The sequence below is a fragment of the Mytilus trossulus genome, chromosome 14 (genome assembly GCF_036588685.1).
Source record: "Mytilus trossulus isolate FHL-02 chromosome 14, PNRI_Mtr1.1.1.hap1, whole genome shotgun sequence".
Lineage (NCBI taxonomy): Eukaryota > Metazoa > Mollusca > Bivalvia > Mytilida > Mytilidae > Mytilus > Mytilus trossulus.
This window is the reverse complement of record NC_086386.1, coordinates 46,998,728-47,013,273: the sequence shown is the minus strand read 5'-3', so window position 1 is coordinate 47,013,273 and position 14,546 is coordinate 46,998,728. Positions and strand designations below refer to the sequence as shown.

General features: G+C 30.6%; 1 protein-coding gene across 4 annotated transcripts in view; it reads left to right on the top strand.

Annotated features, from left to right (window-relative positions):
• LOC134696295 (probable phospholipid-transporting ATPase IA) overlaps nucleotides 1–14,546 on the top strand; it is a 65,840-nt gene that overhangs the window by 17,737 nt on the left and 33,557 nt on the right. For all 4 annotated transcript variants that reach the window (XM_063558009.1, XM_063558005.1, XM_063558006.1 and 1 more), the window contains exons 4-18: nucleotides 100–198; nucleotides 1,332–1,377; nucleotides 2,016–2,130; nucleotides 3,174–3,243; nucleotides 4,111–4,238; nucleotides 4,673–4,743; nucleotides 5,411–5,617; nucleotides 6,582–6,709; nucleotides 7,169–7,246; nucleotides 8,166–8,254; nucleotides 8,750–8,934; nucleotides 9,660–9,742; nucleotides 10,313–10,362; nucleotides 11,156–11,225; nucleotides 12,835–12,919. In XM_063558009.1, the coding sequence (XP_063414079.1) occupies nucleotides 100–198; nucleotides 1,332–1,377; nucleotides 2,016–2,130; nucleotides 3,174–3,243; nucleotides 4,111–4,238; nucleotides 4,673–4,743; nucleotides 5,411–5,617; nucleotides 6,582–6,709; nucleotides 7,169–7,246; nucleotides 8,166–8,254; nucleotides 8,750–8,934; nucleotides 9,660–9,742; nucleotides 10,313–10,362; nucleotides 11,156–11,225; nucleotides 12,835–12,919 (1,504 nt within the window). The remainder of the gene's footprint in view (nucleotides 1–99; nucleotides 199–1,331; nucleotides 1,378–2,015; nucleotides 2,131–3,173; nucleotides 3,244–4,110; nucleotides 4,239–4,672; nucleotides 4,744–5,410; nucleotides 5,618–6,581; nucleotides 6,710–7,168; nucleotides 7,247–8,165; nucleotides 8,255–8,749; nucleotides 8,935–9,659; nucleotides 9,743–10,312; nucleotides 10,363–11,155; nucleotides 11,226–12,834; nucleotides 12,920–14,546) is intronic.

The window sequence follows — 14,546 nt, the reverse complement described above, 5'->3', positions numbered from 1 at the left end:
TTTTTTTATAACATATTGTTTGATCGTATAACTATTTCATAAAATGTTGTTATTGTTTGAGTTTCCAGTGATATAAGTAGTAAGTTTTCTTTTTTGCAGCAAATACCCCAAGTATCACCCACAGGAAGATATACCACAGCCTTGCCACTTCTGTTCATACTGTCAGTGTCAGCCATTAAAGAAATCATAGAAGATTATGTAAGTTAATGTCGCTACAAGATCTGTCTTAAAGGGAAACTTCGCAAAAAAATCAAAAATTGATATTATGTTCATTCTGTATAAAAATGCTGAAATTCATGAATATTTAAGTTTAATTCTGCTAGATAAGAGATCACCATCGATTTTAAATTTAGAGTATCAATTCTTTCCGGTCAGCCATTTTGTTACTTCTCCGCTTTGCACCCAAGATATGTCTTAGGACCAAAACTACAGTAACCCGATGTAGTCATAATTGCGTGTCGATATCTTGTCAATCGTACGGTTGTTTTATCCGACTAGTTAACTATATAAACTATGTTGATACGGAAAATTTTCTTATCTTTTTTTTAATAACCATGATCTGTTATTTTTAACAATAATGATAATATTGGAATTAGTTAAATAGTAAAAATTTCAAATCATAAATAATTGTTCCGTGAAACTTGAATTGTTTTCGGAAATCTAATTAGTTCATAATTCTTTTATGTAATAAACTTTATTCAAATAAATTAGGATCTTCACTCCACTGATCACCTGCATGGCTAAAGGTATTACTCCCAAAGGTATTGCAGGGGGTGTGACACGTCCAGGTATTCAAGCAATTTCCTGTCGAGCATGCAAATTCATGCATCGTTTCACGTCTTAGGGTATTGGTCAGTGTACATGGCCGATAACTTATAACTTTCTATTTTGAACTATTAGGTGTATAATATGCATCTCTATCTTGCGTGTCCGAAAGTGATATTATATACCAGTAATAAGTATATGACCTCATATAAAGATAAGGACATGGGATATGATTTCAAATAAGATAAGTATCCACCAGAGACAAAAAGATGAGGATATAAGCAATTTAAAAATCACTGTACAGCCTTCAACAAAGACATATTGTAAGCTATAAAATACCTGGGCATCATGTTGAATAATTGCTTTCAAACAATGAAATTGCTAGATTTTTGTCAGAAACTGCATAATGTTTGCTGTATTTAAAATATTATAGAAGAAAATGCCATATTTTCTGATATTATTTAAAATTTTTAAGCAAATTTTGGAATAATTATCATATTTATTTGTGTAACTTTAAAATTTGTCTATGTGTGAAGAAAAATTAAGAATTTTTGTTTATTTTATAGAAAAGACACAGACAAGATGACGCTGTAAATAACAGGGAGGTCTTTGGTAGGTACAACATAAACTTGTGGCCGTCTGCAATGACTTAATTTGAATGTAAATTTTTCAACTAATTTTCTCCTCACATTTTCTCGTAAACTACTTAAAGAGTAACTTCATGTTTGGTCAGCAACTTGACAGTGAAAAGATGTAAAATAAGAGCACTTTTACAGCGGATTCTATTGAGTGTGTAACCAAAGGTAATATCTTTGGTTAGCTTGCTTGTTAGCTGAACCGTGAAGTTATTTATAGGTTAGGTAAACTTCCCTACCTTTAGAATAGACTAGTCCAACAGAAAACCAATTGATCTGTCTGTTGGACAATGCTACTTCGAAAGGAGGGTAGTATACCTGACCTAATAATGACTTCATGGTTCAGCTAACAATCAAGCAAACCAAATATATTACCTTTCGCTACACACTCAATGGAATCTGCTGTAAGATCTGGAAGTCACCTACTTCTATTTTCTGATATTTTGTATAATATGTATGCTAAGCATGACAAACCTTGCATTCAGTTGAACAACAGAATCTTAGATTTGCGATTGATATTTTCTCATCTGCAATCATACCATATCTCTTTAATTTATATATGAAAATATTCAAACTGTATTGACCAAATCAAACATTTTGAATTATTATTTTCAGCGTTGAGAGAGGGACGTTGGACTTTGTTGAAATGGACCCAATTAATGGTTGGAGATCTGGTAAAGGTGACCAGTGGTCAATTCTTTCCTGCTGACCTTATTATACTTTCATCAAGGTAGATTTTTATGTAAATTAGTAAAGAATCAAGTTTAAACTGAGCAAAAATAATCTTATTTAAACCAGCAAGTGGACATAACTCTTGTCAGAGATCAAAGAAGTATTTTATTATGAATGGTTTAGGCAAACCCTTTTTTTTTTTGAAAGGAAGGATATCATCTGTTACAAAAGTGGAGCTTATTTGTCAGACTTTGAAAGAGAAAAAAAATAATACCTTAAATTAATTTGATTATAATAAGATAGGAAAATGGGAAACTATTGACATGTTCAACAAAAAATTAACTACAAATGACATGAAAATATACGATGAAAACAAAAAGTATTTAAATCAATGTATTATGTTTAATTTCTTATTTTGCTAGAAAAATGTAAAATACAAAGGAGTAGGTCCAGTAAGACCTCTTTTCGGCCCCAAAATATAGCGGTTTAACAAAACTGCTATGTAAACTTTTACTTAGTGATTGGATAGTAGAATGGTTATACTACATAAATATGGGCTGTTTTTTGACATTACAATGCACATATATTGAATACTAGCACCATGAAGTCGTGCTAAATTACTGAAATCTTCACAATTCCAGCATTTTAGTTAAATTTAAGACGGTTTCCGGGTAAAACGAAAGTGGCCGCATTCGTGTTCATCCAAAATATTGAAATGGAAATTGTATTTGATGATAATACATAACATATGTAAAGATTGAGGATGAAAACGGATGCGGCCACTTTCGTTTTTGACAAAAACCATCTGAAAAGTGACATTTTTTCAGATATTTGGTAGATTTTTCATATTTGAGCTTGAATCGGATCGTTTTTAATGACTAAATAAGTTAAAATCTTGCTTATAAATTAATTGAATCATATGAAATAGACACTTAAGTGTTTAAAAAGTGGTCAAAATCTTTCGTCAGATAAAACTGAAATTTGAGGCCAAAATCGGTCCTTACCGGACCTACTCCTTTCAATCTGTATAATTTCTAGATATTCTGGTTGTTAGAAAGTAAATGTATAAATAGATTAACAAATTATGTTCCTTTCTTACAGTGAGCCTCAAGCTATGTGTTACATAGAGACAGCTAATTTGGATGGAGAAACTAATCTTAAACTTAGACAGGTATAATTTAATTTAGGATGTAACGTGTCCTCTGATTGGCTGACGTTATTTTGTTATGAGCCCATAGATATAATTTAATCAATTTAGTCATGTGACCGTAAAGTCATCAACATTTTTTCATGGTTTTCTATTGTTTGAAATGGAATTTATAATTAAATTATAAGAAATGACTGTAATATTTTTTCTGTATTCGAAATAACCTAAAAAATGTTGTTAAAATGTTAAATAACCCACTCTGCGCATTATTCAGTGTGCACCAAATTTTTTATGTTTTTTCTTCATAGACAGAAAAAATATTACAGTCATTCCTTAAATAACATTAAAAAATGATTGCATTGAAATAAATATATAAGGTATCAACTACCGTTGACTAATTTATTTTTGTGGGTAATAATATTCATGTATTGAGCAAAAGTTTGCATTTTCTTGGATATATAATTTCGTTGTTTTGACAAAGTTTGCATACATTCTTTCAGAAAGTTTGTAATTTCCTGAACAGTTCAATTTGTTGTTCCCCTGTACCCAAAAAATCCACAAAAATTGGTATCCAACAAATATTTAAGAATCCACAGTATCAATAATACATATATATTTACAAACATTTATGAAAAACTCTCTGGGGATTTGAGAATAAAAGATAAAAGGCAGAAGTCATTGGTATTTATTCTCAATTTCATTGAGTTTATACAAGATATAACATGTAAAAATTAATCAGATTCAGGAATGAATTACAAAATGCAGAATAATTAATATCTCTAAAAAAAATATAATTTGTAATTCAAAATGAATTATATATTTTATGTCTGGACCTATGGTATCCACTAACTAAAATGATGAATATATCATTGTTTGATACTTTTTCTTCAGGGGTTACCACAGACAGCTAAACTACTGACCCATGATGACTTACTGGATTTGTCAGGAACAGTAGAGTGTGAGCTGCCGAACAGACATTTATATGATTTTGTGGGAAACATCAGACCTTCTGGGAGATTGTAAGTTGTTATGAATAATATCAGTAGCCCTTTTCACAAAAAATCTTAAGTGTAAAATTAATCTTTAAATTATTTAGTTGAATTGCTATGGAATATTTTAGACTTACGATAAATTTTACACTTAAGATTTTTTGTGAAAAGGGCTACTGTTATTTATCTTCTTCTGTTTGCCAGTTCTTGATTTTTTTTTCAATGTGTTGAATAAACTTTAAAACTTTTCGTCACTCCTTTCTCTAATTACTGAACAGAAGGACTTCATATTTGGTTAGCAGCTCCATTTTAATGAGTTGTTATGTATGCACACTTTTTGATCTGTCTGACACATATTTCCTGTTTTCCAAACCTTTGAATTTAAAAATACATACCACAACAGGCAGAATAAAGTTACATTTGTCTTTTGATTTTATGCCATATTATTATATTTCTTTTGACAGAGCAATACCAGTAGGACCAGACCAGCTATTGTTAAGAGGAGCTATGTTGAGGAACACTAAATGGATATTTGGTAAGTATAAAAACTCAAAACAGATGTGGAGGAAATATTGCATATATTTTTTTTACATACTGTAAACCAACTTATATTCGTGAGCGAATAGAAAAATAACCTGAATATAAATCGTAACGAATATGTCAGTCTTTGATCTTTCCTTAATAAGCTTCACCAAGTAAATCAGATAATTGTGAAATTAAATAGCCGCAAAGTGGTCAAGAAAGGGTAAAACGCTGAATAAAGTACACACGAAAATAAGTTGGTTTACATATCATTGCTGAAGACTTATTTATGAATTTCATACTTTAATAAATAAGGATTTGTTCTGGAATAAGCTACATAGAAATTGAACAATTGATAAATCATTGGCAAATCTACCACTGCAATGCTAGATTTATTTTGGAACAACATGAAGAATTTAATGGGCAACATAACAGGGTAGATGCTTTTGAATAGCTTTTGACTTCAAATAACCCAACATGAGGAAATAAAGATAAAGATTCAATCACAAAAGGAAAAAGGAAAAACAGTTAGAAAAAAAAAATTGAAAAGCAACAAAAGGAAAAGATTTACCCACTTGAAGGTCTTTAATAGCAATACATGTACTTAAAACAATCAATGAACACATACTATGAAACTTATTGATTATATAAGCAAGTATATTTTTTACGTTTTTTTCCAGGTGTGGTAATCTACACAGGACATGAAAGTAAATTAATGTTAAATTCTACATCAGCACCATTGAAAAGATCTAATGTAGAACGTGTGACCAATACTCAAATCATCATACTATTTATCATTCTGATAGCGTTAGCCATGATTAGCACTATAGCCAATCAAATCTGGACAAATTGGCATCTTCACAAAGATTGGTACATGTTTTATGATGGTATGTATACATTGTTGAGGGGAAATAACTCTGTACGGTTATTATTTATGGTTACAAGAGGGCAATTATTTCTTTACGTTTTACTGGCAAGTTTTTTAGCCCAAGATGGTACTCAGAATAGAATCCTATACAGCTTCTAATTGGATGATACAGGTTTGGAATTGCATTTAATCGAAAGCTTATCCAATTAGGTGTAAATTTTGCCGAACATCATATTCACACTTACCGAAGTTGTAAAATATCTTCCATTTCTGCAAGTCGGAGCCATTAAAGATATGCCTTTTTCATTAAGCTAAAAGAATAGACATCTTTTTCAACTGCATTTTAAGTCAATTTGAGCCATATGACCCTATATGTTGTTTTGGTTGTAATGCAACAATGGCATATCTAGTAACAGGAACTGCTACCCATTTTTCCTAGTTTGTGTAGTTGTTGTGAAAAAAACCCAACAGAACACCAGTGGTACCCTATGGAAAATGCATTACGAATAATTGCGCTCTTGTAACCTTATGATCACCTCTAAGTATTGTTAATTTGAAAAAGGCAACTATATAGAATGTTGGAACACTGCAGCTCGACCCTTAGAAGAATTTGGTAAATAAGAGTATGTGTCAGATGAAAAAAAAACCAAAACACACCCCTAAGATGTATGAATTTTATACCCCTCAGAAATAACCATCCACCCCCCTTATCAGACATTAACTGGAATGGCCCAATGGTAATTGGTGTTATAAAGAAGAGCTTGTATTGTATTTTTCTTACCTTATTGAGTTGGTATGTTAAAAGGCCTTTTCATTCTTGTCTAATTTGAAACTTAACTTGCTGTGATTGTAGATATACTTTAAAGGGAGATAACTATATAAATATGCTGAAAAAAGGGAGATAACTATATAAATATGCTGAAAAAGGGAGATAACAATAGAGTCTTGAAAAATTAGTACATAATCATTATATTCTTTTTCAGCTCTTCCACCAAGTAATTTTGGATACAACTTTTTAACCTTCATAATTCTGTATAACAACCTTATACCTATCAGCTTACAGGTTACATTAGAAGTGGTCAAATTTATACAAGCAATATTTATAAACTGGGTAAGTCCATATAAAGATCAGTTTAAAAATTACATCAAAAGTTGTCAATTATAAAATTAACAACATTTTATCAATATCTTGGTACCATACTACATTTTTGTATTTCAAATTTGGAAAAAAAATGAAATTGAATTAGAATACTGTGGATTCATTAATATTCAAAGAATACCAATTTTACATGAGAACCACAAAGTTTTAAATGTTCAACATAGTACAACTTTTCTAAAGGAAAGAATACTGAGTTTGCCAAAACCAGGAAATTAGATATCCACAAGTATGCAAGTTTTCCTAAAACCACGAAAATTGGTACCCAAGAAAAAAAAATGAATACATGAAACAGGAGCCTAATTATTTTTGCTATTTTGTTCAAAGCAGCAGTAATAAATATCCACAAGTTATTAATGAGAATGAAATTAGTAGAAAAGGTTAATTCTTATTTGTCATAATGTTGTTTTATAGGATTTGGATATGTATTATGCAGAAACAGATACCCCTGCAATGGCTAGAACATCAAATCTAAACGAGGAATTAGGACAGGTAGAGTTATGCTTTAAATATGCATGCATAAATGTTTTATTAGAATCCAATAGTTTCCAGTATACAAATCAATGCAAAATAATTATTTCAATTGCAATTTTAATTTAAATTCTACCTATATAAAACTGGAGTTTATAGTCTTATTTCTTAAATTTAAATATACCAATTTGTTAAATTATTCAAGAAAAGCAATGTTATCAATAAATGAAATAATTTGTATCACTGAATTTCTATTTTATAACAGATTTATCTTATTTTTTCAAAATCTGCTACAGTACTACTTACAGTTGCTCAACTAATTGGAAAAAATAGAATTATGTTTTACTATATATTTCACTTGTTACACTTACCTAATATAGTATATAAAACAAGAATGTGTCCATAGTACACGGATGCCCCACTTGCACTATCCTTTTCCATGTTCCATGGACCATGAAATTGGGTAATAATCTAATTTGGCATTAAAATTAGAAAGATCATACTATAGGGAACATATGTACTAAGTTTCAAGTTGATTGGACTTCAACTTTATCAAAAACTACCTTGACCAAAAACTTTAACCTGAAGTGGGACAGACGGACGAACAGACGGACGAACTAACGGATGAACAGATGCACCGACACACAGACCAGAAAACATAATGCCCCTCTACTATTGTAGGTGGGGAATAAAAAAACCAGGAGGTACATTTAGGTAATAAGTAGATGAAAACAAATTTTGAAAAGAAATATTGTTACAAACATTGTACTACCACTATTTAACAATCGCTTCTCCTTAAAGTCTCACCATTTCTCCCTGTCAGTATCAGAAAGGGAGTCACTTCTTCCTTTGATTCTGAAGTACTTGGAGACCTAAGTATTAATTTTAACCTTCCAAATTCTCTAATTGAAGAAATGTTTTATAATATTTTTATTTTTAGGTGAAGTACATATTCTCTGACAAGACAGGAACACTGACCAGAAATGTAATGGAATTCAGGAAGTGTACTATTGCAGGTATCTGTTATGGGTAAGTTTTTGTCAACTCTAATCAAATGAAGCCTCCTTATCCCGTTATCAAAAGACATGTAAACATTAAGAGTTTTATGATGAAAAAGGGTCTAAGAAAATAGCCATATTTAGCTAAGATCAACTTTGACTGATCAGGTACTGTACACCAACTTATTTTCGTGGATACTTTATTTCGCCTTTAACCCTTTCTGGACCATTTCGCTGCTATTTAATTTCGCGATTATCTGATTTACTTAATGAACTTTATTAAGGAAAGATCAAAGATTGACATATTTGCGTCGATTTATATTTGCGTTATTTTTCTACTCGCGAAAGTTGCGAAAATAAAAAGCTTGTGAAAATAAGTTGGTTTACAGTAGTTCAAATTTTAGCTTCTTAGTATAGACTGAATAAAATTTACTTTGATACCACAGCTCTGCATATGACCAGATTAAACCAGAAAAGATTAAAGTCAAAACAACAAAATTGATATTTTTTTTATTTTTTTTTGTAGAAATGATGATGAAAGTAGTGATAAATTTAATGATCAATTACTATTAGAAAATCTGCAGAAGAATCATGTGACCTCTCCTATGATCAGAGAATTCCTAACACTGTTGTCTGTATGTCATACCGTTGTTCCAGAGACTGTCCATGAGGATGGTCAAACTTCTCTTGTATATCAAGCTTCTTCTCCAGGTTAGTGTGGCTATCTTTTTTTTAATTTTACAGCTAATTTCCTAATGCATGTAAGGCAAAGCTTTGGTTGGCTTGCTTGCTTTGTTTGTATAATTGTCTATACAAGCTTTTTGTAAATAAGATTGAAATCTTTAAACAATATATATAGGCATAGTTTAACCTGAATATATAATATTTGAATTTAATTGGGTGTTATCCTAATGATTGTACAATATAAAAACAAAGCAAGCATGCTAACCAAAGTCTTGCTTTACATGCATTAGGTAATTAGCTGTAATACATTTTCAAAAGCTGTGATTTGTCATTCCTGTAAAATGCTTGTATAATAAAAACATATATTTTATGGATATGACTGAAAACATATACTAAAAAATTCATCTTGACATGATCAAATTTTTTAATTTATTTTAAAATCCAGTTTGGAATACAAAGACTTTGGTTAGAGGTTGATAAGGAATATCGGCAAATCACGCTTTCATTAGTTTTTTGTTAGCCATGTTGAAAAATCGGAACAAAAATAAAAATTATGTTAACTTAACTTGCCACTTGTATGACTTATATCACTAAAAAAAATATTGTTAAAATTTTTTCAACTCCCATTGCTTAAATTTCCAACTGCACTCACCAAACCCATGTTTACAACTTACAAATTTCTTTTTGACTTTGCAAAATTGATTGATTGATTTTAGTTGATAAATGTATAATGTACATACTTTTCGTTTTAGATGAGGCTGCCTTAGTTCAAGGTGCTAAGATGTTAGGTTATATGTTTTCTGGTAGAACTCCACAAGGTGTTACCATAAAAGTAGTAAGTAGTAATATAACCATGGTTGTATATGTGATTGATTATTGTTTGTTTAATGCCTAGTGGTTTTTATTTAAATCCGCCCTTGAAAAAAGTGGGTGTATACTGCTTTTTCTCTGTCTGTCTGTTCGTCAGTCCATTCATCCCTCCATCCTTCCTGTTTTGCAAAATATGTTGGCAGGGGTATCATCAGTGAGCAGTAGCTCACAATTTCATTTGTATTTATTTGGGAAGAAATATGGTAACAGTACTTCATATTCATGTCCCAATCTAAAGTTGACGAAACTGTAAATTGAGAAAAATTGTACAGTTTTATTACAAACATGTATAGTGAAAAAGGTGACAAAATAGGCATCAGATTTATAATTTACTGGCATTTTTAATGATTTTTTCTCTTTTATTGCAGCGTTTCCAAATATGAAATCAAATCTTTAACTTTATGCAGGTCATTTTAATTTCTTGGACCTATTAAGTGTTGCTTGATAGCCATGCTGAATTTGAATTAATTTTTGATACCTTTGAGCTTGTTACAGATGTTATTCATATTCTTATGCAATTATAATTTTATTATAGGAAGATAGAGAAGAAAGCTATGACATATTAAATGTTTTAGAATTTACAAGGTATGTATTATAGAAAAGCTTTGAAACAGATTGTATTAATTTAAAATAGTAAAATATGTCTTATGCAAATTATTGATAGTAAAATATGTCTTATGCAAATTATTTTTGGAGAAATTTGATGAACATAATAATATGATAGAGAAGAAAACATCTGGCAAAATTCATTTTAGTGAATAGATATTTCATTGAATTAAAGGTTGTGTTATATTTGTTATGGGTTCTAATCATTCTGAATTCTTTTATAGCTATTTGAATATTAAAAGCAAATTACAAATACTGTAAGGTGTTTAGTAAATTTAAAGTTTTAAATATTATTCCACCATACCCATTTAGGTTTCAACATATTTTGACATATTTTTTTAAATAAAAAATATACTTTTAAAAGAAAGACGATATATTTGGCAGCTTGAAAGACAATGATAATGTATGCAGTGTTTATGGTGTATGTCTGCTTTGAAAAAGTTATTCATTGTATATGAATTGAAACTACATACTGGGTTCAGTAAATTCAGAAATTATTGCGATGATTTTATTATTGTGAAAAATGCCACAGGATTACAAATGCAAAAATTTAAACTCACATTTTGATTTTTTTATACGAACTTTAAAATTGAGAATGGAAATGGGGAGTATGTCAGAGACAACAACCCGACCTAAGACTAAACAGGATTTTTCTCAATATTGCAAAAATTAAATTTGCATTTTTAGTCTAAAATGACAATATCCCAATAATAAATGGATGTAATAATTTCTGAACCTATAGTACATGAACCAGATTTGTTAATTTTTGCAGTACAAGAAAAAGAATGTCCGTGGTAGTGAGAACACCAGATAATAAAATAAAACTGTACTGTAAAGGAGCTGTAAGTATCCAGTCTCAAATCCTGTCGATTCTTTTATTGTCGTGGGTAACAATTTGTGGGGGGGGGGGGTCTCATCGGGGGGTTCCGATCCCGGTCCCACTTACTGTTTTGTCAGATTCCTGTATCCTGCTTACACTATGTACATAAGCAATTCTCATTTTTTTGTCATTTCCTGGTCCCACTAGACCTCATTTCCTGTTTTCAGGACACAATAATTTGACTTTCACGTGTCACGCTTATACCCTAATGAGACCCACTTTTGGTATTGAAGGAAACTTGTATTATTGATGAATATTTGATTTCATGGTTTTGCCAAAGGCAACAGATAGACTATATAAAATTTGTTATTCGTTGAACATTTATATCGTGGTTGACGAATTCCACGAAAAATTAGTATCCCACAAATAATAATGAATCTACAGTATCCAATATATAAGCTGTGTCCAGTTGATATCAACCTTATGCAAGTAAACGAATACATAAAATTGAGAATTGAAATGGGTAATGTGTCAAAGAGACAACAACCCGACCATAGAAAAAAAAACAGCAGAAGGTCACCAACAGGTCTTTAATGTAGCGAGAAATTCCCGCACCTGGAGGCGTCCTTCAGCTGGCCCCTAAACAAATATATACTAGTTCAGTGATAATGAATGCCATACTAAATTCCAAATTGTACAAAAGAACCTGAAATTAAAATGATACAAGACTAACAAAGGCCAGAGGCTCCTGACTTGGGACAGGCGCAAAAATGCGGTGGGGTTGAACATGTTTGTGAGATCTCAAACCTCCCCATGCATATATTTTAGACTTGCATTGATTGTTGAATGTTCAAATATCAAAGGAAAGATAAATGTTTTATCTAATATTGTACCAAATAATAAAAGAAAAACAAAATATGTATCACAGCAACAAATGACAACCACTGAATTACAGGCTCCAGAATTGTGACAGACACAGGATCCCAACCCTCACCTTAAGGTGGTACCTAACACTACAGGGAGATAACTCTGTAAAGTCAGCTAAACGTTTTAATTACGTTCTGTTGGAAAAGGAATATTAAGCTTCTCAATGATCAAAATTGGTGTGTGTCAAACTGCTATATAACCAGTGTAATTTTTCTGACAAAACGGTTGGTTCAATTTTTTGAAAGTTTTATATTTTTGTCAAATGGTCAACGTAAATACTTTGTCAAATTTTTATGAAAATTAAACGAGCCAAATTAATTTTAGTCAAAGTGTTGGGTACCACCTTAACTAGGAGAGTTGTTTAACTTATGTAACAGCACAACATAAGGACAAACTATAAAAATCAGTTACTTGAAAAAGGCTTAACTAATCAGATGGATACAAAACGGAATACATCTAACAAAAACATACTTTTATTTACAACTTCTAGCAGTATTTTCATTATGTTTATTTCACAAAATAAATTGAATTGAACTTGCACAAAAAATTTGGAATTTTTGTTTATGCGTTAAAATGCATTAAAGTAAATACATGGATCTATTGAAGTTGATCATATAACTATTTTTTGTTGACAGTTTTTATTCTGTGAAAATAATGATCTTCTTTTGAAAGAGTTTTCTCATGTTAGTAGTATTATATTTCAGGATACAGTTATATATGAACGACTAGATGATAAACAAGCTCATCATGAGGTGACTTTACAACATTTAAAAGAATTCGCTACTTTAGGTAAGAACCATCGTATATTTTAAGTTTAGCTTAGGTATTAATGTTTTCAGGAGTTGTAAAATTTGCTTGAGACGACATCAAAAGATCAATGTAAGATAAAAAACTTAATTCAAATAGTTTGGGGGTCGGGGTTGAACTGCTGCAAGATTTGGTTATGCGACATTGATTTTGACATATATCCATATGGGTCAATCAATTTTTCCCAAATTAAGTTAAGAGGGGGGTAGGGGGGTCAGTGAAAAAATTATGGGAATTAAGTTTTTTATCCTTCATTGAACTGTTGATGTCGTCCATAATTTAAGGTGGACCATGAATTGAATGTTCAACTGAGTACAAATTTCTAAATGCTTGTATGCTGATTTTGCAAAACCACATACTGTGGATTCATTTATTTTTGTGGGTATCAATTTTCGTGGATAGAGAAAAAAGATGTTTCGTGGTATACGTTAATTCGTGGACGCTGATTACATGAGAAAAAAAATCAGATGCGTTATTCGTGGATTTCTTTTTGATTTAGGAGATCATATAACCTCCTTGGTTTGATCAATAATAAAACAAATAAAAAGAAGGAATTAATTGAAAAATTTTTGAATTGTCAAAATCCTCGCTTGGTCATTTTAGGTTAAAGTGTTCATTGAAAACTTCTAATACAATAATGGACAAAGACAACAAATTATTTGTTTGTTTTACAATTTATAAATGCTTGTCGGGATTCTATAAGGCAATCAAAACTTTATGATTGAATTCTCATTTCCCTAATCACGATATAATAAACAGTCATATAAGTAAAAGGTGTGAAAATAAATGTTCCTGTCATAAACAATATTACCTACGGGCAATATCCCCCTACTTAATCCTATTGATTTTTAATCACTAGTAAACCAAACTATGACATGGTAATTAACAACTTGCAGTTATTTTCCATGAACAGTTTTAGTCAATTTTAAAAACTAAATTATCACTGATATTCAATATATTAATTATTGATTTAATTAAAATACTTGTATCTTCTTTCAATAAAAAACACGTTTTATGTTACAATGTTTATCGCTAGTCAACACTATACTAAAACTGCAAACCAAAACCAAAACCGGAAATAAACATCCGACTTCGTTCACATTTATCGGGATTATTCTTCCTCGAATTCTTAAATTTGTGGTTCGCTGTGACCCACGAAACCTACGAAAATTGGTATACCACGAATAAAAATGAATCCACTGTATATAAATATCCTGGAAAAGGCAATTTTGCCTCAGTTCCAAAAATTTGTACAAAACCGAATAAAAATAAATGAATCCATTGTACTGTGGATTCTTTTATTTTCATGTATACCATTTTTCTTTGGTTAAGGAAAACTTACATATTTGTGGATATTTAAAATTTGTGGTTGTGCCTAAGTCTGCAAAACAAGCTGATAAAAAAGTTGTTCATTGTTAAATGTTTAATTTCATGGTTCACCTGTACCCATGAAATCCACGAAAATTGGTCCACAGTACTATGGATTTTATTTTCGTATATGTCAATACACATGTATTCAAGGATTGTTTAAAACTGGCATATTGGTGGATAGTTGATTTCGTGGTTTTATCGATCACTGTAAACAAAGCCTATTCAAAATATGCTATTC